Genomic DNA, 25,000 nt, shown 5'->3' with positions numbered 1-25,000 from the left:
TACTCCTACTGATGGATGATGCAGTAATTTTAGCGACCAGCAGGAAGTTGTGTATACATAAATTTGGAGTATTGGTGAAGTATTGTGATGAGTATGGAATTTTTTTGTCATTAACGGAGAGAGACATGATAAAGAAACTCTGAAGGTTGGTGATGTAACAGTAAACTACGCCCCTCAGTACTTGTACCTCGGGCCCTGGTTTACTGATACTGGTAAAATGGACAGTGTGATTTCCCTACATGAATCATATAGTGAAACTATTGTGAATAAATTCTCCATATTTTGTGCAGCTAATTCACAAATGCCTTACAGTGTAAAAAAGAAAGTGTTTGATGCGGCCGTAACTTCAGCTTTGTTATACAGTTGTGAATCATGGATTGCCAATACCATTAAAGGAATTGAGAGGCAGTATAACAAACTTATCAAGTGTCTATTGGGTGTGAGGAAAAATACCAGTATCAACTTGTGCATGGTAGAAGTAGGCATTCCTCCAGTCAAAGATATAATAGATAAACAAAGGAAATCATATTTACAGTCCAAGCTAGAAGATGTAGACCTTGAACAACCCTTTCATTACGTATACAATATGTGCAGGAATCAGAGTACCCCTGGCTATAAAATACTTTCAAGTGTATTACGACAGAATGTGCACCGAAATCCTTTGAAACTACCTCAAATTATATACGAGAAAAATCTAATAATGTAACAAAATTACATACATATTTATCTATACTTAACCCGTCTCTGTCTGTACATGGGGTTTACTGTAGTGAGAAGTATGTGCCAGATTTTCACCGAACTAGTTTTACATGACTGAGATTGATGTCTCACAACTTAAGGGTTGAGACAGGCAGGTGGAGTCGAACACCAGCCGACCTCAGAACATGTCCCTGCAATAACACCTCAATACAGACAGAACAACATGTACTGATCTCATGTCCCTTGTCTGAACATTGTAGAAATAGGTACATAATGCTTAATTTTACTAATATAAACGAACTTTTAAATGAACAGAATCATATACAAGAATTATGTCAATATGTGCATGACTTACTACATGTTTATGCTTAGCTCAAGCAACAAACCTAAAGGCGTATACTGTAAAACTATTGGACAAAATGTATAAACTTATATAATACTATGTAATGTCTTTATTTTGTCAATAAACTACTACTACTGTGTGTGTGTGTGTGTGTGTGTGTGTGTGTGTGTGTGTGTGTGTGTGTGTGTGTGTGTGTGTGAACGCGTGCGTAGGTGTAAGTGCGTGCGTGTGAAAACGTGTGTGTATGGGTGCTTACATTTGTGTGTGTGTGTGTGTGTGTGTGTGTGTGTGTGTGTGTGTGTGTGTGTGTGTGTGTGTGCGTGCGTGTGTGAATGCGTGTGTAGGTGTGCGTGCGTGCGTGTGAAAACGTACATGGGTGCTTCAGTGTGTGTGCGTGCGTCCGTGCGTGAGCATCCGTGCTGCATGCGTGTGTGTGTGTGTGTGTGTGTGTGTGTGGTTGGGTAGGTGGGTGGGTGTGAATGCGTGCGTAGATGTGCGTGCGTGCGTGTGAAAACGTGTCCATGCGTGCTTTCATGTATGTGTGTGTGTGTGTGTGTGTGTGTGTGTGTGTGTGTGTGTGTGCGTGCGCGCGCGCAGGAGTACGTGCAAGTGTATGTACGTTCATGCGTGTGCACATGCCTGTATGCGTTCGTGTGCGCGTGCGTGCAAGTATAAGTGTGGTTGCATAATTGTGTGTGTGTGTGAATTTTGTGTGCGTGTATGTGCGTGCATGTGTTTGGCGTGCGTTCATGCGTGCATTCATGCTTGTGTGTCTATGCACGCGCGTTCCTGCGATACTGCGCGCGTGAGTGTTTGCTTGCATGCGTGTATTCGTGCGTATTTGATTTTGATTGCCTGTGTGTGTGTGTGTGTGTGTGTGTGTGTGTGTGAGTGTGAGTGTGTCTAGGTGTGATTCCTTGCGAGCGCGTGTGTGTTCACGCTTGCATTGGAGCACATGCATGTGTGTATTCACTGTTTGATCTGCTGCAGTCTATGACGAGACAGCCAGACGTTACCCTACGGAACGAGCTCAGAGCTCATTATTTCCGATCTTCGGATAGGCCTGAGACCAGGCACACACCACACACCGGGACAACAAGGTCACAACTCCTCGATTTACACCCCGTACCTACTCACTGCTAGGTGAACAGAGGCTACATGTGAAAGGAGACACACCCAAATATCTCCACCCGGCCGGGGAATCGAACCCCGGTCCTCTGGCTTGTCAAGCCAGCGCTCTAACCACTGAGCTACCGGACCGTGTGTGTGTGTGTGTGTGTGTGTGTGTGTGTGTGTGTGTGTGTGTGTGTCGCACAGCGAAGCACTCACGCACTCACACAGAGAAGCAGTCAAGTACACACACACACACACACACACACACACACACCGCTCAGTGTGCTGGTTAGCACGCTCGACTCATAATCGAGAGTGCCGGGTTCGAGCCCCGGCGCGGCGAGGCAAATGGGCAAGCCTCTTAATGTGTGGCCCCTTTTCATCTACCAGTAAATAGGTACGGGATGCAACTTGAGGGGTTGTGGCTTCGCTTTCCGGTGTGTGGAGTGTGTTGTGGTCTCACTCCTACCCGAAGATCGGTCTATGAGCTCTGAGCTCGCTCCGTAATGGAAAAGACTGGCTGGGTGACCAGCAGCGACCGAGGTGAATTACACACACACACACATTATACTTCTATGGGGTGCGCGCGGCGAAACCTTCATTTTTGTGTTTTGTGTAGAGGAGCATTGGGTTTCCATTGTGTGTGTACCACAACACAACGTGTAGGAAAAGAAAAATGAGTGCAAGATTTGAGTGTGTCGTGGGTCCAGTGAGCGAATCGTTTCAGTGTCCGCCTCTTCCACATAACAGTGGCTGCCCTGACCGTCACTCCTCGGCGCTAACTTGGCCACGACAGAGTGACGGTGTAATGGTGTTTGGACAGCCACTCGCACCACGTCTCTCGTCACCTGTGCCTCATAACAGTGCCACATCATTAATAGCGTGCATCGGAGCCACTTTGCTGGGATACAATACTAATGAAACGGTGTGCAAGTGTTCCACGGTTGATAACATAAGGGGAAGCTGCCTAACTTTGAAATAACATGTGCATTATTACACTACGCCGTGGATGACTTAGCTTGCCAGCGTTGCGTTGTGTGTGTGTGTGTGTGTGTGTGTGTGTGTGTGTGTGTGTGTGTGTGTGTGTGTGTGTGTCACTGTGTCACCATCACCGCTAGTCAGTCACCTTGATTGCAGGTGTCACCAGTGTAAGTGGAGCCATTGATTCATGTTGAAGTACCTTTTATTGTTGTTGTGTTTAGTGATTCACCTTGCTAATTGTTCCCTTGGCGTGAGTGTTTCCCCATGCTGGTTCATGCCATCCACCTCACAACTCACCACACACTTGCCTCGCGATACACTATACTTATCCACATATTTTAGGCCTTGCTTCACTAACTCATTGAGTATTGTATTGCCTGCATGTTGAGTAATGATAATATTAACAACAACAACAATAATATAAATAATAATTATAATGACTATTACTATTATAATAACAGAGATAATAATCTCATCCTGTGGTCAGAAGCCATTTAGAGCGTCATGATACCCTCTGGTTGTTACTGTTATTGTTATTGTTAGTGTTGTTGTTGTTGTTGTTATTATTATTATTATTATTATTAGTAGTAGTAGTAGTAGTATTGCCATTATTATTAGTGTTACTCCCGCGGGCTTGTTGACCTTGACAGAGATACAAGCCACACAAAATGCAATGTTTTAAAGGAGAAGTCACACATTTCTTAGTAATTTCTTTACTAAGGTCATCAGAGAGAGAGAGAGAGAGAGAGAGAGACGAGACGAGACGAGACGAGACGAGACAGAGACAGATGGATACACACACACACACACACACACACACACACACACACACACACACTAGCATTCTAGAAGGTAGTGGTAGGCTATGATGGGCGTGGACATGTGTGCGCGTGTTCATGTGGTGTTTGGCGCCCTAGTGGGTGGTGGTTAGCGTATATGAGGTAATGGGTAGGCTGTGTTGGGCGTGGGTGGGTGTGGGCGTGATAAGTGTGTCTGAGGTGGTAAAGGAACATTCCTAACACTGGAGGAAAATTAATTAATGACAATTTAGCAGTAAAGTCATTGAAGAGAGTCAAACAAATATGAAAGAGGTAGTGAATTATGAGGCCATTATGATACACTGTATAAATGTGTATCGTGTCATTCCATTTGTTGCAATGGTGACATCACTCCGTCACCTCGTTGTTCTTTGTGACCGTGGACATTGACAAAATTGATGGTTAATATTGAAGATCGTTTTGATTGGTTGGGTGTGTTTTGGCGCCAAGCGAGCGACCAAGTGGCGCTCACCCTTGACATAAATGTTGTTGTTTTCCAGGGATGTGCCAGTGTGTTTGTCCAGGTGAGGAATGCTTTGTACAGAGCGTTGTTTGGCAATAGGTTTGTATTGCTGGTTTTCCTCGTGTGTGGTGTGCTGAGTGGTGGTGGTGGTGGTGGTTAGTGGTATCAGAATCTCATCTTTTCTTGGTGAAGGAGACAACAGTTAATTTGGTAGTAGTGGAAGTAGTCACGTGTTAGGTGATAGCGGTGGTGTTAGGCCTACTCACACACACACACACACACACACACACACACACACACACACACACTAGGGGGTTGTTCTTAGTTTGAGTACACCTACGGGAGGGTGTCCAGATGACGTAGTGGGAGGTGAGGGGGTGTGAACTAGAGTGTGTGTGTGTGTGTGTGTGTGTGTGTGTGTGTGTGTGTGTGTGTGTTTGTGTGTGTGTAATTCACCTCGGTCGCTGCTGGTCACCCAGCCAGTCTTCACCAATACGGACCGAGCTCAAAGCTCATAGACCGATCTTCGGGTAGGACTGAGACCACACCACATTCCACACACCGGGAAAGCGAGGCCACAACCCCTCGAGTTACATCCCGTACCTATTTACTGCTAGGTGAACAGGGGCTACACCTTAAGAGGCTTGCCCATTTGCCTCGCCGCTTCCTGGGATTCGAACCCGGACTCTCGATTGTGAGTCGAGTGTTCTAACCACTACACTACGGGTGTGTGTGTGTTGGGGGGGCGGTGTGGAGGTGTGTGTATGCGCTATGTTCCTGACAGTGTGTTTTGTGGTGTTGCAGTTGCCTGAAGTGGTATCAGGGGCCTAACGCCATCTACTACCAGGAGGCGGCGGAACTGGCTGTGGGTTACCACTGCTCCTGCCGGCACAGCATGGGCGGGCAGCATTGTCACGGTAGTGGTGGGCAGCGTGGCGCGACCAAGCCCTGAGGCGAAGGCCATGTCGGCAGGCCAGGAGGTGCTAGTGGTGGTGTTCAGCACCGCTATGCCCGTGCTGGTGTTGGAATTGGTGTTGGTGATCGTGTGCATGAAGCGGAAACGTGTACGTGACTGCCCGTGTCGGGATGAGGAGGCGCGGCGTCAGAACGAGCAGAACATGGTGCACAACGCTGTGGGCGCCGTCAAAAGTGTCTGGATCACCACATGATCTATTCTCTAAACTTCCCCATCAAGAAACCCTTCAACACCGTGCCACCACCTGCCCCCCCCTTGCATCACCAACACGACACCCACCTCCACCACCATCACCTCAACTATCACGACTACAAGAATCCCGCGGAGAACGCATACTCCGCAGTGCCCATGCGCAGCAGCAGGACTCAACAAGGATGTGTCGCTGCTCTCGCTGGCTGACCGCCTTGAGAAGGACATTGAGGCACCGCCCAGCCCCGCGTCACGCCCACCTAGGACTCCAGCGCCCCATGCAAGGTGTTTCGGAATTCCTTCCTGCCGCGCACATACAGCCACAGGTCAGTACTCTCCACCCACGCGCGACTGCAGTACACACACACACACACACACACACACACACACACACACACACACACACACACACACGGCCCGGTAGCTCAGTGGTTATAGCGCTGGCTTCACAAGCCAGATGACCGGGGTTCGATTCCCCGGCCGGGTGGAGATATTTGGGTGTGTCTCCTTTCACGTGTAGCCCCTGTTCACCTAGCAGTGAGTAGGTACGGGATGTAAATCGAGGAGTTGTGACCTTGTTGTCCCGGTGTGTGGTGTGTGCCTGGTCTCAGACCTATCCCAAGATCGGAAATAATGAGCTCTGAACTTTTTCCGTAGGGTAACGTCTGGCTGTCTCGTCATAGACTGCAGCAGATCAAACAGTGAATTACACACTCTCTCTCTCTCTCTCTCTCTCTCTCTCTCTCTCTCTCTCTCTGTGTGTGTGTGTGTGTGGTGGTGGAGGTGGTGGTGGTGGTGGTATTTACATGCTTGTGTGAAGATAGATAGATAGATAAGCGGGTATTTTGATGGGACGATATATATGTAAATGGACAGTTGGATAAACAAACAGATAGATGGAGAGGTAGGCAGATCGAGGAGCACTAAAAACACTACGATAGTAAACATGAGAAGATTGACTTATAAATCCTAGTGAACAGTTTTCAGTATTTTTCATTAGCCTAACGTCAAGTCAAAGTTTGTTGTTGGGACGCCTGGAGAGATGGGCAGCACTATCAGGTACAGGATTTGCGATAACAACGTCTTGGAGTGTCCGCCATGATGGACTCACTCGCCTTGAGTTGCCAAGCGTCACTTCAAGACATGTAGCCTGAGCCGCCAACACCACACCTTCACATCACCATACAATGTCAGGACGCGTCTGGCTGGCCACACACTATGCACATTGAAACAAAAATTTATCAAGTAGTGTGTGTGTGTGTGTGTGTGTGTGTGTGTGTGTGTGTGTGTGTTACCTATAAAGACAATTGTATTGCATGTTGCAGAGGAGTTATGGGTGGCAGGAGGTTGATGAAATGTGTGGTGGTGTCACAAGTGAAGCACAGTGAGCGTTCCTGCTGGGTGAAGCAATGATGAGACCAGCGTCAGCACTCAGCAAGATGGTGGTGTGGTGGTGATGGTGTGCTCTCTCTCTCTCTCTCTCTCTCTCTCTCTCTCTCTCTCTCTCTCTCTCTCTCTCTCTCTCTCTCTCTCTCGTCTCCTTTCTCTTATCCCGTCTCGTCTCTCGTCTCGTTTCGTCTCTCGTGTCGTTTCGTCTCCTCTCTCCTCTCGTCTCCTTTCCTCGTTCTCGTCTCGTGTCGTGTCCTCTCCTCTCCTTGTTCTCGTTTCGTGTCGTCTCCTCTCCTCGTTCTCGTCTCGTCTCATCTCTCGTCTTGTCTCGTCTCGTCTCGTTTCGTCTCCTCTCGTCTCCTCTCCTCGTTCTCGTCTCATCTCGTCTCCTTTCTCGTCTCGTCTCATCGTCTTTCTCGTCTCATCGTCTTCTTTCTCGTCTCGTCTCATCTCGTCTTCTTTTCTCGTCTCGTCTCCTCGTCTCTTCTCTCGTCTCCTCTTGTCTCTTCTCTCGCTTCTCTTCTCTCGTCTCGTTTCGTGACGTCTCTTGTCTCGTCTCGTATCGTATCATATCGTATCTCTCTCTCTCTCTCTCTCTCTCTCTCTCTCTCTCTCTCTCTCTCTCTCTCGTCTCGTCTCGTCTCGTCTCGTCTCGTCTCGTCTCGTCTCGTCTCGTCTCGTCTCGTCTCGTCTCGTCTCGTTTCGTCTCGTCTCGTCGTCGTCTCGTCTCGTCTCGTCTCGTCTCGTGTCTCTCGTCTCTTCTCCTCGTTCTCGTCGCGTGTCGTCTCTCTCTCTTGTCTCGTCTCGTCTCTTCTCTCTTGTCTCGTTTCGTCTCCTTTCTCTCGTTTCGTCTCGTCTCTTCTCCTTTCTCTCGTCTCGTCTCGTTTCTTCTCTCGTCTTGTCTCGGCTCTTCTCGTTTCGTCTCGTCTCTCTCTCGTCTCGTCTCGTCTCGTCTCTCTCTCGCCTCGTCTCGTCTCTTCTCTTCTCTCGTTTCCTCTCTCGTCTCGACTTCTCTTCTCTCCTCCCTTCTCGTCTCGTCTCCTCTCCTCTCCTCTCTCTTCTCGTCTAGTCTCGTCTCGTCTCTACTCTCTTCTCGTCTCGTCTACTCTCTCTCGTCTCGTCTCGTCTTCTCTCTGTCTCTTATCTCGTCTCGTTTCCTCTGTCTCTCGTCTCGCCTCTCACCCTCTGTCTCTCGTCTCGTCACGTCTCCTCTGTCTCGTCTCATCTCGTCTCCTCTGTCTCATTTCGTCTCGTTTCCTCTGTCTCTCGTCTCGTCTCGTCACCTCTGTCTCTCTCGTCTCGTCTTGTCTCGTCTCGTCTCCTCTCTGTCTCTTGCTTCGTCTCGTCTCGTCTCCTCTCTGTCTCTTGCTTCGTCTCGTCTCGTCTCATCTCTTTTCTTTCGTCTTGTCTCGTCTCGTCTCGTCTCCTTTCCTTTTGTTTCTCGTCTCGTCTTCTGTCTCTCGTCTCGTCTCCTCTGTCTCGTCTCCTCTCCTCTCATCTCTCTCGTCTCCTCTCTCTCGTCTCGTCTTCTGTCTCGTCTCGTCTCTGTCTCGTCTCGTCTCCTCTCTCTTGTCTCGTCTCGTCTCCTCTCTGTCTCTTGTCTCGTCTCGTCTCGTCTCGTCTCATCTCTTTTCTCTCGTCTCGCCTCGACTACTCTCTCCTCTCCTCTCGTCTCGTCTCGTCTCTCTCTCGTCTCGTCTCGTCTCTCTCTCGTCTCGTCGTCTCTCTCTCTCTCTCTCTCTCTCTCTCTCTCTCTCTCTCTCTCTCTCTCTCTCTCTCTCTCTCTCTCTCTCTCTCTCTCTCTCTCTCTCTCTCTCTCTCTCTCTCTCTCTCTCTCTCTCTCTCTCTGCCTGCCTGCCTGTGTTCTTTGTTTGTGGTGTGTGTGGAGAGTGTGTAGTGTGTGTGGTGTTATTCAGTAGTGAAGGCTCGGCATCATTTCTGTAACCTCTCTTTTGTTTCCAGGCTTGAAATCAAGCGACCGCCGGCAGAGAGGAGCCTTCTCCTGGACTTTTGACGAGTACCTTGTTGAAGCACAGAACATAGACAGCGTTGGAAATTGGACTAGTACAGTTTGACCAGGGTCCAACATTGCACCAGGATGAAGTGATACACGTGTGTAGAGGTGCCAGGAGGACGGACTCTTGGAACAAGCCTTCCGACAACAGTCATCAGCCATCAGCCATCAGGCAAGCGTGGCGGAACCACTCTGTTGATTTCCAGCAGCAAAACGTGCGGGAAACACACCACCGAGTAGCTTTCACACGGCTGACAGTGTCCACTCAATCTCTGGCGGTAGAAGTAGTCGGTGGAGGGGGGAGGGTAGGCGAGGACGCAGCCGCTTGCACCTGGAGGAACGTGTGTGTGTGTGCTTGGGGAGAAGTAATTAAACTAGTTAGGTAGTTATAGTAGTGTGTGTGTGTGTGTGTGTGTGTGTGTGTGTGTGTGTGTGTGTGTGTGCGTGCGTGCGCGCGCGCTTGGGGAGAAGTAATTAAACTAGTTAGGTAGTTACAATAGTGTGTGTGTGTGTGTGTGTGTGTGTGTGTGTGTGTGTGTGTGTGTGTGTGTGGGGAGAAGTAATTAAACTAGTTAGGTAGTTACAGGAACAACTTAAATATGCTAATATAAAGAAGGACCAATGGAAAGCCATCGCTAAACATTTTGATGTTCCCATCACGTCTCAGATGACTAAAGAGGTCATTAAGAATGTAGTTGTTGAACATCTAGTGCAAGAAGGTCAGTTGCTAGGAAATGCCATAGAAGAGTTAACTCCCATGTCAGCCTCTACGAGGACTATAATACACAGTCCCCAGGAAGAACAGGATAAGAGTAGGATAAGTCAATGGGAAATTGAGAAGCTTAAACTAGAATACCGGATGCATGAAAAACAAATGCAACTACAGGCAGAAAAAGAAGCGAAAGAAATGCAACTACAGGCAGAAAGAGAAGCGAGAGAACTACAGGAAAAGAAAGAGATTACAGGAAAGACAAATGCAACTACAGGAAAAACAAATGCAACTACAGGCAGAAAAAGAAGATAAAGATAAGGAGAGAGAATTTCAGTTACAACTTAAAAGGCAGAAGAAAGAGTTAGAAATTCAGGAGTTAGCTCTACAAAATGACGCTAAGTTTAGAGGGGAAGAAATAGATATAAAGAAACAGTTAGCAAGCTTTAATCCTGCTATAGCTGCTACGCTACTTCCCCCTTTTGATGAATCTGATGTTGACGGGTCATTTCGCGCTTTTGAGAAGATTGCTAATAGGAATAAATGGCCCAAGGATCAGTGGGTGTCTCTCCTTGTCCCTAAGCTAGTAGGAAAAGCTTATAGGGTATACAACGGCCTTAGTGATGAGGTAGAATATGAAGAGATCAAAGGTAACATTCTAGACGCCTACTCTATCACTTCTGATGGATACAGACAGCAGTTTCAGTATGTGAAACCAGAGTCTCACACCTATGTTGAATTTGCTAGTGAGAAACTAAGACAATTTAAGAAATGGTTAGCCGCTCTTAACATTACCACCTTTTCGGAGTTGCTCAATCTAATGGTCCTGGAAGAATGGAAGAACAAGTTACCATTTAATATTCTGAGGCATGTGGAAGAACGGGGAGAGAGTGAACTTATGTCTGCTAAAGTGGCTGATGCGTTTGCTTTGTTGATGGGATCCTGGGTAGTAGAGGTCGTGGTTCACTGTCTAATGTTAGGTCCTCCTTTGGGAAGGTTTTGGGAGCGCGGGTGGTAAGCCAACCGGATTCTCGCCAAATGCATATAATTCCCCTGGTGTACATACTGTAAGCCAGGACACACGATCCAGAAATGTAGACACCCAAATTGCAAGGGTTCTCAACGTCAACTTTCTTTTGTGTCCCCTAGACCTAACACAGTTGAGATCCAAGCCTCAACCAGTGAACACAACGCCTCTTGGTTCTGCCGTGGGATCAACCATTACCCAGCATTTCACCACTGCGACACCGCATAAGTATCACTTCCCCTCGTCCGTGTTTTCCACATTGCCTCTATATAGGATTAGGATTATTGTTAGGTATTAAGTTGGGTTCTTTATTGTTGTATTTATTACTGTGTTATATGTATATGTGTATGTCATTTTCCTGTGTTTCATGTTATATATCTGTGTTTCGTGTTTCTTGTTACATATGTGTCAATTTCATTATGGGTTATTAAAGTAGCTTTTTAAAGTGACCCCCCTTTTGCATTTCCTCACCAGTTGAACCTGCAGTGTTTTTTATTGTTATTGTTCACCGGCTCTCCGATGCCAATCTTACCAGTTTAACCGGTGAACGTAACAGTGTTCTTGGGGAGAAGTAATTAAACTAGAATGAGAAATGTATCATAATGTTATCATTCTGAGTGTTGGGAACAAGAGTGAGAAGAGAATTACTATTCCTGATTTTTTATGTATGCATTTATTAAGCTGAGCTGAAACATGTGCAAAGTTGACATTAACGTGAATAAATTGATATCTTGTGTATTGGAAATCGAGCTTTTAAAAAGTGGATATTCTCACAATTGTACTGGACCAAATTTATTAATATAAATCAATGGAATGTTCATATGCTCAATACATTACCTGTGTGTGTGTGTGTGTGTGTGTGTGTGTGTGTGTGTGTGTGTGTGCGCGCAGAGAGGTAGGCAGTCTGCTTACCATGTACTGTACAGCTCCACTCCTAATCCACCACAGTGTTGCCATGCTATGTATTGCTTCCTGACCGCCTGTGTTGCCATTGTACCAAGGTGAAGTCAATAAAATGTCGACAAATGCTCCTTCACTTTATTTGTAACCAAGGCAAAGGAAATAAATACGTCAAGTTGTTTGTAAAGCACACTGAGTCCCCTCCTGGCCACTTTTCACTTCTCAATTTGTGACATCAGGCCTTCAAATTACCAATGACTGTTTCACCATTGTAAGTCCAGGCCACAGTTTTCACTTAACTTGTGACACCAGCCCTTCAAATTACTGACTATTTCACCATTACAAGTTAGTTGGAGTGAGTCAGTGTAGGTAAGGGAGTGACTCTGGTTCAGGAGATGACACCAGCAGGAAACGATGGTGAGTGAATTACCCACGTGTCGATAACCACTGCTTCAAACCAATCACAGGGACGCTCCATTACCTCACAACATCAAGATCGAAACACCCCTTCCTTCCTTTTGTAATTGTATGTAATCCCAAGTAATTCTAGGTAACCCAGTCAAATTGAATCGTCAGCCAGGGCAAGGTCTCACAATGGACTCGCCAACCTCCCTTCCTCCTATGTAATTCTATGTAATTGTATGTAATCCCAAGTAATTCTAGGTAATCCAGTCAAATTCGTGGAAAGTGGGTTCGTTTCATCGTCAGCCAGGGACAGTTCTCTCATAATGGACACACCCACCACCCTTCCTCCCCCACCCTCTCACAATGGACTCGTTCACCACCCTTCCCCTATCACAATGGATTCACCCACCACCTTTCCCACCCTCTCACAATGGACTCGCCCACCACCCTTCCTCCCCCACCTTCTCACAATGGACTCGCCCACCACCCTTCCTCCCCCATCCTCTCACAATGGACTCGCCCACCACCCTTCCTCCCCTACCCTCTCACAATGGACTCACCCACCACCCTTCCTCCCCCACCCTCTGAGCCACTGACATTGGACTCTCCGTTTACTCCACCAGTAATCCTTCCCTATTCTGGCCGCCATGGCATTGCACTCCCCACACCCTGGCGATAGATGCGCCCTCCACGCCCACACAGCACTCATGGAAACACCCTCCACGCCCACACAGCACCCATGGATGCACCCTCCACGCCCACACAGCACCCATGGATGCACCCTCCACGCCCACACAGCAACTCATTCAATGGTTCAGATCTTTTGGTGAAACTTCCAAAGGAAACAATGAAACACTAGAGCCATATTATTGACTTTATTATTTTACCGCTGAGTGGTCAGGCTGTGTGAAGAGTTGTGCATTCCTCCACACATGAAACACTTGACACTACACGTTATCATGTGACACCTTCATACAGTGCAAAAATAGAATTGTGGCTTATATCTTCACAAGGCAAGCTGCTCAGACTCGTTATGGCCGTCTCACATCCTGTGGTGGAGGCTGGCTCACTTGACACTTCTTCACGAGGAGGAGGAGGAGGAGGAGGAGGAGGAGGAGATGGAGGAAGAGAAAGGAGTTCTTAATGATATGTTTAGCCTTGAATAATGAGAGGAAAATGAATTGGTTATATGAATCAAATATAAAACGAGTGAAATGAGGCGAATATCATTATCTTATCCAAGTGCCAGAAATGTATGAGGGAAATTTGGATAGTATTTCAGAGTGACTCCAGCTCAGTTCTCTGAAGTTCCATCCCTCAATGAACAAGATATTAAGAAGCAAGACACCAACTACAGGACAGCCACCAATTCGCGGTGAAGGAGGGCGAGAGCGTCGTCTCCGGAGTGACACGGCCTTTAATTAACCCCTTCAGTACCATGACACGTTTTTCATATATATTCTGGTTACAATTTGGAGATTTTATACACCTTCACAAACTTAGGTGTGGATTGAAGTAGTGAAGACTGTAACCATTGATCTTCTGACCTCCAGATCCTTCCCAATGTAAATAGAATCGTCTAATCACAGTAAAAACTCCAGATAAAATGGCGTCCCAGTACTGAAGGGGTTAACAAAGTGCTGGAGAAAAGATGAAACAAAGACATTGATTCCCTCTCTTCTTTGCTAGTTCACATGTCACATGTCACATGTCAGCAAAGATTCTTGCCACACACACAGTTCACATATCACTGTTCATTCATTCATCAAAGATTCTTGCCACACACACAGTTCACATGTCACTGGCCATTCATTCAGCAAATATTCTTGCCACACACACAGTTCATTCACATGTCACTGTTCATTCATTCAGCAAAGATTTTTTGCCACATACACAGTTCACATGTCACTGTTCATTCATTCAGCAAAGATTCTTGCCACACACACAGTTCACATGTCACTGTTCATTCATTCAGCAAAGATTCTTGCCACACACACAGTTCACATGTCACTGTTCATTCATTCAGCAAAGATTCTTGCCACACACACAGTTCACATGTCACTGTTCATTCATTCAGCAAAGATTCTTGCACACACACAGTTCACATGTCACTGTTCATTCATTCAGCAAAGATTCTTGCCACACACACAGTTCACATGTCACTGGCCATTCATTCAGCAAAGATTCTTGCCACACACACAGTTCACATGTCACTGTTCATTCATTCAGCAAAGATTCTTGCCACACACACAGTTCACATGTCACTGTTCATTCATTCAGCAAAGATTCTTGCCACACACACAGTTCACATGTCACTGTTCATTCATTCAGCAAAGATTCTTGCCACACACACAGTTCACATGTCACTGTTCATTCATTCAGCAAAGATTCTTGCCACACACACAGTTCACATGTCATTGTTCATTCATTCAGCAAAGATTCTTGACACACACACAGTTCACATGTCACTGTTCATTCATTCAGCAAAGATTCTTGCCACACACACACAGTTCACATTTCACTGGTTATTCATTAGGCAAAGATTCTTGTCACACACACAGTTCATTCACATGTCACTGTTCATTCATTAAGCAAAGATTCTTGCCACACACAGTTCACATGTCACTTCATTCATTCAGCAAAGATTCTTGCCACACACACAGTTCACCTGTCAATGGACATTCATTCAGCAAAGATTCTTGCCACACACACAGTTCACATGTCACTGGCCATTCATTCAGCAAAGATTCTTGCCACACACACAGTTCACATGTCACTGTTCATTCATTCAGCAAAGATTCTTGCACACACACAGTTCACATGTCACTGGCCATTCATTCAGCAAAGATTCTTGCCACACACACAGTTCACATGTCACTGTTCATTCATTCAGCAAAGATGCTTGCCACACACACAGTTCACATGTCACTGTTCATTCATTCAGCAAGATTCTTACCACACACACAGTTCACATGTCACTGGCCATTCATTCAGCAAAGATTCTTACACACACAGTTCACATGTCACTGTTCATTCATTCAGCAAAGATTCTTGCACACACACAGTTCACATGTCACTGTTCATTCATTCAGCAAAGATTCTTACCACACACACAGTTCACATGTCACTGGCCATTCATTCAGCAAAGATTCTTACCACACACACAGTTCACATGTCACTGTTCATTCATTCAGCAAAAATTCTTGCCACACACACAGTTCACATGTCACTGTTCATTCATTCAGCAAAGATTCTTGCCACACACACAGTTCACATGTCACTGTTCATTCATTCAGCAAAGATTCTTACCACATACACAGTTCACATGTCACTTCATTCATTCAGCAAAGATTCTTGCCACACACACAGTTCACATGTCACTGGACATTCATTCAGCAAAGATTCTTCCCACACACACAGTTCACATGTCACTGGCCATTCATTCAGCAAAGATTCTTGCCACACACACAGTTCACATGCCACTGTTCATTCATTCAGCAAAGATTCTTACCACACACACAGTTCACATGTCACTGGCCATTCATTCAGCAAAGATTCTTGCCACACACAGTTCACATGTCACTGTTCATTCATTCAGCAAAGATTCTTACCACACACACAGTTCACATGTCACTGGCCATTCATTCAGCAAGGATTCTTGCCACACACACAGTTCACATGTCACTGTTCATTCATTCAGCAAAGATTCTTGCCACACACACAGTTCACATGTCACTGTTCATTTATTCAGCAAAGATTCTTACCACACACACAGTTCACATGTCACTGGCCATTCATTCAGCTAAGATTCTTACCACGCACACAGTTCACATGTCACTGTTCATTCATTCAGCAAAAATTCTTGCCACACACACAGTTCACATGTCACTGTTCATTTTTCAGCAAAGATTCTTGCAACACACACAGTTCACATGTCACTGTTCATTCATTCAGCAAAGATTCTTGCCACACACACAGTTCACATGTCACTTCATTCATTCAGCAAAGATTCTTGCCACACACACAGTTCACCTGTCACTAGACATTCATTCAGCAAAGATTCTTCCCACACACACAGTTCATATGTCACTGGCCATTCATTCAGCAAAGATTCTTGCCACACACACAGTTCACATGCCACTGTTCATTCATTCAGCAAAGATTCTTACCACACACACAGTTCACATGTCACTGTTCATTTATTCAGCAAAGATTCTTACCACACACACAGTTCACATGTCATTGGCCATTCATTCAGCAAAGATTCTTGCCACACACACAGTTCACATGTCACTGTTCATTCATTCAGCAAAGATTCTTGCCACACACACAGTTCACATGTCACTGTTCATTCATTTAGCAAAGATTCTTACCACAAACACAGTTCACATGTCACTGGCCATTCATTCAGCAAAGATTCTTACCACACACACAGTTCACATGTCACTGGCCATTTATTCAGCAAAGATTCTTGCCACACACACAGTTCACATGTCACTGTTCATTCATTCAGCAAAGATTCTTAACACACACACAGTTCACATGTCACTGGCCATTCATTCAGCAAAGATTCTTGCCACAAACACAGTTCATTCACATGTCACTGTTCATTCATTCAGCAAAGATTCTTGCCAGACACACAGTTCACATGTCACTTCATTCATTCAGCAAAGATTCTTGCCACACACACAGTTCACCTGTCACTAGACATTCATTCAGCAAAGATTCTTGCCACACACACAGTTCACATGTCACTGGCCATTCATTCAGCAAAGATTCTTGCCACACACACAGTTCACATGTCACTGGCCATTCATTCAGCAAAGATTCTTGCCACACACACAGTTCACATGTCACTGGCAATTCATTCAGCAAAGATTCTTGCCACAGACAGTTCACATGTCACTGGCCATTCATTCAGCAAAGATTCTTGCAATACACACAGTTCACATGTCACTGGCTATTCATTCAGCAAAGATTCTTGCCACACACACAGTTCATTCACATGTCACTGTTCATTTATTCAGCAAAGATTCTTGCCACACACACAGTTTACATGTCACTGTTCATTCATTCAGCAAAGATTCTTGCCACACACACAGTTCACATGTCACTGTTCATTCATTCAGCAAAGATTCTTGCCACACACACAGTTCACATGTCACTGGCCATTCATTCAGCAAAGATTCTTGCCACACACACAGTTCATTCACATATCACTGTTCATTCATTGAGCAAAGATTCTTGACACACACACAGTTCACATGTCACTGTTCATTCATTCAGCAAAGATTCTTGCCACACACACAGTTCACATGTCACTGTTCATTCATTCAGCAAAGATTCTTGCCACACACACATTTCACATGTCACTTCATTCATTCAGCAAAGATCCCACACACACAGTTCACCTGTCACTGGACATTCATTCAACAAAGATTCTTGTCACACACACATTTCACATGTCACTGGCCATTCATTCAGCAAAGATTCTTGCCACACACAGTTCACATGTCACTGTTCATTCATTCAGCAAAGATTCTTGCCACACACACAGTTCACATGTCACTGGCCATTCATTCAGCAAAGATTCTTGCCAGACACACAGTTCACATGTCACTGTTCATTCACTCAGCAAAGATTCTTGCCACACACACAGTTCACATGTCACTGGCCATTCATTCAGCAATGATTCTTGCCACACACACAGTTCATTCACATGTCACTGTTCATTCATTCAGCAAAGATTCTTGCCACACACACAGTTCACATGTCACTGTTCATTCATTCAGCAAAGATTCTTGCCACACACACACAGTTCACATGTCACTGTTCATTCATCCAGCAAAGATTCTTGCCACACACACAGTTCACATGTCACTGTTCATTCATTCAGCAAAGATTCTTGCCACAGACACAGTTCACATGTCACTGTTCATTTATTCAGCAAAGATTCTTGCCACACACACAGTTCACATGTCACTGTTCATTCATTCAGCAAAGATTCTTACCGCACACACAGTTCACATGTCACTGGCCATTCATTCAGCAAAGATACTTGCCACACACACAGTTCATTCACATGTCACTGTTCATTCATTCAGCAAAGATTCTTGCCACACACACAGTTCACATGTCACTTCATTCATTCAGCAAAGATTCTTGCCACACACACAGTTCACATGTCACTGTTCATTCATTCAGCAAAGATTCTTGCCACACACACAGTTCACATGTCACTGTTCATTCATCCAGCAAAGATTCTTGCCACACACACAGTTCACATGTCACTGTTCATTCATTCAGCAAAGATTCTTGCCACAGACACAGTTCACATGTCACTGTTCATTTATTCAGCAAAGATTCTTGCCACACACACAGTTCACATGTCACTGTTCATTCATTCAGCAAAGATTCTTACCACACACAGTTCACATGTCACTGGCCATTCATTCAGCAAAGATTCTTGCCACACACACAGTTCATTCACATGTCACTGTTCATTCATTCAGCAAAGATTCTTGCCACACACACAGTTCACATGTCACTTCATTCATTCAGCAAAGATTCTTGCCACACACACAGTTCACCTGTCACTGGACATTCATTCAGCAAAGATTCTTGCCACACACAGTTAACATGTCACTGGCCATTCATTCAGCAAAGATTCTTGCACACACACAGTTCACATGTCACTGTTCATTCATTCAGCAAAGATTCTTGCCACACACACAGTTCACATGTCACTGGCCATTCATTCAGCAAAGATTCTTGCCAGACACACAGTTCACATGTCACTGTTCATTCACTCAGCAAAGATTCTTGCCACACACACAGTTCACATGTCACTGGCCATTCATTCAGCAATGATTCTTGCCACACACACAGTTCATTCACATGTCACTGTTCATTCATTCAGCAAAGATTCTTGCCACACACACAGTTCACATGTCACTGTTCATTCATTCAGCAAAGATTCTTGCCACACACACAGTTCACATGTCACTGTTCATTCATCCAGCAAAGATTCTTGCCACACACACAGTTCACATGTCACTGTTCATTCATTCAGCAAAGATTCTTGCCACAGACACAGTTCACATGTCACTGTTCATTTATTCAGCAAAGATTCTTGCACACACACAGTTCACATGTCACTGTTCATTCATTCAGCAAAGATTCTTACCGCACACACAGTTCACATGTCACTGGCCATTCATTCAGCAAAGATTCTTGCACACACACAGTTCATTCACATGTCACTGTTCATTCATTCAGCAAAGATTCTTGCCACACACACAGTTCACATGTCACTTCATTCATTCAGCAAAGATTCTTGCCACACACACAGTTCACATGTCACTGTTCATTCATTCAGCAAAGATTCTTGCCACACACACAGTTCACATGTCACTGTTCATTCATCCAGCAAAGATTCTTGCCACACACACAGTTCACATGTCACTGTTCATTCATTCAGCAAAGATTCTTGCCACAGACACAGTTCACATGTCACTGTTCATTTATTCAGCAAAGATTCTTGCCACACACACAGTTCACATGTCACTGTTCATTCATTCAGCAAAGATTCTTACCGCACACACAGTTCACATGTCACTGGCCATTCATTCAGCAAAGATTCTTGCCACACACACAGTTCATTCACATGTCACTGTTCATTCATTCAGCAAAGATTCTTGCCACACACACAGTTCACATGTCACTTCATTCATTCAGCAAAGATTCTTGCCACACACACAGTTCACCTGTCACTGGACATTCATTCAGCAAAGATTCTTGCCACACACACAGTTCACATGTCACTGGCCATTCATTCAGCAAAGATTCTTGCCACACACACAGTTCACATGTCACTGTTCATTCATTCAGCAAAGATTCTTGCCACACACACAGTTCACATGTCACTGGCCATTCATTCAGCAAAGATTCTTGCCACACACACAGTTTACATGTCACTGGCCATTCATTCAGCAAAGATTCTTGCCACACACACAGTTCACATGTCACTGTTCATTCATTCAGCAAAGATTCTTGCCACACACACAGTTCACATGTCACTGGCCATTCATTCAGCAAAGATTCTTGCCACACACACTTCATCAGCATAAATGGCCACCTGAGACCCTTGTGCAACTTTGTCTATGAGGATATTGAACCACACACAACTCCAGACACCACCCTGCTGAGGACCCAGTTTCAAGGGTTCCTCAGAAGAGAGTGAACCCTGGAACCAGACATGTGCCTGCCCTACCATCATACCAATAGTACATAATCTAGCCAAGCAATTTGCCATTTACACCCCTGAGAACAAGTCCCTCCATTATGACATCCTTATTTGCCCTATCAAAGATACCTTGGAGGCCAATGAAAGCCCTACAAGTAGCCTTCTAACACACCTCACAAAAGAGAGAGAGAGAGAGAGAGAGAGAGAGAGAGAGAGAGAGAGAGAGAGAGAGAGAGAGAGAGAGAGAGAGAGAGAGAGAGAGAGAGAGAGAGAGAGAGAGAGAGAGAGAGAGAGAGAGAGAGAGAGAGAGAGAGAGAGAGAGAGCGAGATAGAGAATTTGAAACATTTTATTTTCCCATGCAACAAAAAATATATGTATATAATCACAAAATAATCTGTCATATTTGGGAACCCTTTTGAAGCAAAGATTTTTGGGCAACAATAAGAAAAGTAAAAAAAATAATAATAATAAAATAAAACAATAAAATAGAAATAATTAATGAAATTGTCAGTATAAAACAGTAGATAATGTAGAGGATCCTGAATCAATGAAGTAATTTTACATGAAGTATTACCTAGCAATGGTAATAAAAGTAGTATTGGTACTAGTAATGATAACAATAGTAACAGTAGGGCAATGATAGTAATGCTAATATTGATCACACAATAATACACTATTACCAATAACAATAGTAAGTGTTGAGAATGAATAGTAAAAATGTTGATAAATTACTAACACACGAGATGTGAAGTCGACGTGACAGTTAGAGTGACACCAAGATAATAATAATGGTAGTAATAAAAACGTTGATTACTAGACAATACTATACAATTGATTACAACACGGTGTCATACCCGCACGTTTTGCTGCTTCAAATCAACAGAGTGGCACACAAACTTGCCTTTATTGGCAAATATATTTTGCGTTTGGAGGATGTGGTGTGTTGCATCTTGTGGGGAACCTCTCTCCTAGTCACCTGCTGCTATAAGGTCCCCCCACCCCCACCCCAATCCCTGTTGTGTGAAGGCCTGTTCCAAGAGTCCCTCCTCCTGGCACATCTCTGCAGACGTATCATTTCCTCCCTGGACACTTGATTCTGGTGCAGATACACAGATGTTGGATTCTGCTCAAACTGTAGTAGTCCAGTTTCCAGCGCTGTCTGTGCTCTGTGCTTCAAGAAGGTGGTACTCTTCAAACGTCCAAGAGAAGACTCCTCTCTGCCGGCGGTCGCTTGATTTCGGACTGGAAACAATAGAGAGGTTACAGAAATGATGCCGAGCATTCACTACTGAATAACACCACACACACTACACACTCTCCACACACACACCACAAACAAAGAACACAGGCAGGCAGGCAGGCAGCGAAATTTTTTTTCCCAAACGATTTGGAGTGTGGAGGCGGGGCTTAAATCACGCGTGTGTAGAGAAAACGAATTTTATGGGTAACTTCATGATATTTTATTAACAATCACACTCTCTCTCTCTCTCTCTCTCACACACACACACACACACACACACACACTTTTCTCACACACACACACACACTCACTCTCACACACACACACACACACACACACACACACACACACACACACACACACACACACACACACACACACACACACACACACACACACACACACACACACACACACACACACACACACACACACACACACACACACACACACACACACACACACACACACACACACACACACACACACACACACACACACACACACACACACACACACACACACACACACACACACACACACACACACACACACACACACACACACACACACACACACACACACACACACACACACACACACACACACACACACACACACACACACACTCACACACTCTCTCTCTCTCTCTCTCTCTCTCTCTCTCTCTCTCTCCCTCTCTCTTATAGAGTTAAATTGTCTTATAAAAGCTTCAGCTGGTTCAATTAATTCTCCTGGGTCTTTTCTCAACTTTTCTATGAGCCGTGTGGTACAGCTGTGAAGAGAAGCTTCCGTTGAAGCAAGTTTAATAGCACCAGCATTGACGATGTCATCGTTCTCATAATCAGAGAGATTGCTGCTCCTCACATTGACTTCATTTTGCTGTAACATCTCAGCAGTACCACTACTGGTACTTGGCATCGGCTCAACATCACCACCGTTGGCCATGCCCTCGGGATTCACATCTGTTGTCATTCCAGTAATGGGCAGAGGTGTAAACCATCCTGGACGCACATTCTTTTCTCCAGTGGCAATGAAAAGCAGGTGCTCACGCTGGTGTGGATCCCTCAAGTGAAGAAAATTCAGTGATGACTCCCAAAATTTTTCACAACAGCATATTGGTGTTTACATGGGGCACCATTCATCCCAGCCGTACATGTGCATGTCCAAATTGATGTATCAATATGGTGGACTATATCTTGTTTTGACTGGCTCCTCACTTCATAGTTATGGCCATCTACCTTAATTATGTCACCTTTGGGGATTGATGATCCTCCAGGAGAAATCTCTTGAAACAGTGACATTCACACGCCCATTGGCAAGGTCTATCAAACGGCGTTCATAATAAGACGGCAGTCGTGTCACCAAGAAGTCCAGTAACTGTACCATGTTATATGCACGGACACGTTCAAAAATTTGATCCTTGAGAATCCTCATGGCTGCTTCTGCATAGTTGTTTGTGTTGTTCCCACGGACAAGCAGGTGATGCCGGTAGCACACAGCCCATGCCTGACGACGATCATACAACTTCTTACAGTGGGCCAAATAGTTTGGGTACAGGCTTGCTATATCATTAGCTTGTATCTCAGCATAAGCCTCCTCAAGAGCTATAACACTGCCGGCAAATGTCATTTTCTTCACAGCTGAAAGCAACTGAGGACGATGATCCTTTCTGATATTGTTCTTCCCTTCCCACAAGAATCTCCAAACTGCTTGGAGCAAGTGAAAAACACAGAGAATCAACGTAGCCTCAGGAAAGACCTCGTGAAGACTCTGCCTTTCTGCCTCACTGTCATCAGACAAAAACACCAAGGGTCCTCTCGAACCTCGACCAAAGAATCCATCTTTCGGTAAGATCTCTAGGTAGAGCCGTAAAGCCTGAGTTATGCAGTCACGCGACACAGATGTGACAATAAGGCATCCAAGTGGCAAACCGCCTGCTGCACTGTGGGTCAACATCATGAAGATTCGACAATCGTATCTGTCCATACCTCCTGATGCATCAATAAACACAAGTTCCTCACTGTAGTCATGGTTTTGATGCACACGTTTCATTAGTGGTGTACAAAGAGCAATCACAATCTTGCCATTTATGTCTTTTATTTTACCACACATCTCTCCTTGCTCACTATTGTAGTTTTCTATGGCTGCTTCCAAATCATGCAGCATCTCCTCACCACTTGCAGCACCATAGGTTTTGTTAAATATCTTCTTGTACAGCCTAGAATAGTGAGAATATTTATTAGCAAATAAATTTAAGTAAAACTTGTTCACATCACGATTTCACCCCAAAATAGAAATAACTTTACGTCAAATTGAAACCCTGAAGTTTACAAATTCAACTTGATATAAAAGAACTGAATTTAATTTAGATTAACCGAATTTCTTAATCTTACCTGTGGCAGAACTGTATATCTGGACAATTGGCACGATCTGCAGCTTCGTAAACATAGTCTTTCTCATGTTCCAGTTGCATGTCTAACTTATGTGTGTTCAGTGCAGATGCAGGAGAATGGCCTTTGGCATACAGGTTTTTTAAGATCTCTATGGTATCCTCACTAACATCTCTATGCTTAAGGGTATCTGCACTGTTGATCATGTGGTTATGAGTGTATTTGATCTTGACCACAGTTGGATAGATCGGCAAGTGAAGGTCTTCATTTTTGGATCTAGAATGGAGAAGATGTAGATTTCAGTTAACTGTAGAATTTACAGCAATTTATCTGACATAGATGTTTTAATCTAAATTAAGTACATTTTCTTATCTTCGATGCCTTGTTTCATGGACCAGAATATTAATGTTGAAAGTTTAGTTAAGACTGGAATAACATCGAAGATCATATGCCAGAGAGAAACAGAAGTGGAAGAAATTACAGTTGAGGAGGACAGGACCCATGGAAACAGGTCACAGCCCCCAAAATGACAACAGATACCCATTTTACTTCTTGGGTGGACAGACGGTTGGGGCTTACGGAAAAATAGCCAAAATAATTCCACTTGCGGGATTCGAACCCAAGCTCTCTCAGTTATGAGCCGAGCGTCATTATCACGGAGCACCCTCAAGCGACTTAATGAAGGCTGTAATGCTCTTAATATTGGCATATGAAATGGTCAGTTGTTCCCTTGGGGAATTAACGTAAGATCACACAAAAGAGTCTGTGTAGCTTCTTGATTTTATATAAAGTATTCCTACTAACTACACTATTAAGAAGACTATTCCAGGTGTCGACTTCTCTATTTACCGAACCAGTTTTAACGAAATTTATCCAACTTAAACCCGTTGATTCTAGTTCTGTCTTGACTATGAACCAATTATCAAAACTGCTTATATTGCTATTATTGATACCCTTGAACCATTTGAATTCCTCAGTCATGTAGGCATTTTGCAGTTTCCAACATTATCTTATGCTATTATGTTATCATTTAGGTATAATGTTCATAGTGTTACCTGTTAATTTTTTTACTAAAACTACGTACGACTACATGTA

The 25,000-nt window shown here is 44.6% G+C and overlaps 1 protein-coding gene, 1 long non-coding RNA gene and 1 other non-coding gene across 5 annotated transcripts in view; 1 reads left to right on the top strand and 2 right to left on the bottom strand.

The window, feature by feature from the left end:
- Nucleotides 1-9,555, top strand: part of LOC123503695 — a 15,987-nt gene extending 6,432 nt beyond the window's left edge. Inside the window, exons 1-3 of one of the 3 annotated variants that reach the window (XR_006674582.1) lie at nucleotides 2,740-3,080; nucleotides 5,222-5,908; nucleotides 8,934-9,555. This is a non-coding gene — a long non-coding RNA (uncharacterized LOC123503695). Of the gene's footprint in view, nucleotides 1-2,739; nucleotides 3,081-3,193; nucleotides 3,304-5,221; nucleotides 5,909-8,933 lie in introns of those variants that run through there. The other 2 variants (XR_006674583.1, XR_006674584.1) reach the window with 2 other exon arrangements.
- Trnav-gac lies at nucleotides 2,229-2,305 on the bottom strand. Its single transcript has one exon. It is a non-coding gene; the product is annotated as a tRNA-Val (tRNA).
- An 11,699-nt stretch (nucleotides 9,556-21,254) lies between the features above and the next one.
- The window catches only part of LOC123503772, a 4,407-nt gene continuing 661 nt past the window's right edge, over nucleotides 21,255-25,000 (bottom strand). The window contains exons 3-6 of the mRNA XM_045253774.1: nucleotides 23,909-24,181; nucleotides 22,768-23,733; nucleotides 22,286-22,578; nucleotides 21,255-21,514 (exon numbers count right to left, since the gene is read on the bottom strand). Of these exons, the coding sequence (XP_045109709.1) occupies nucleotides 21,255-21,514; nucleotides 22,286-22,578; nucleotides 22,768-23,733; nucleotides 23,909-24,181 (1,792 nt within the window). The remainder of the gene's footprint in view (nucleotides 21,515-22,285; nucleotides 22,579-22,767; nucleotides 23,734-23,908; nucleotides 24,182-25,000) is intronic.

This window comes from Portunus trituberculatus, chromosome 14 (genome assembly GCF_017591435.1).
Source record: "Portunus trituberculatus isolate SZX2019 chromosome 14, ASM1759143v1, whole genome shotgun sequence".
NCBI lineage: Eukaryota > Metazoa > Arthropoda > Malacostraca > Decapoda > Portunidae > Portunus > Portunus trituberculatus.
Note: the sequence above shows the minus strand (reverse complement) of the source record. Positions and strands in the feature narration are given on the sequence as shown.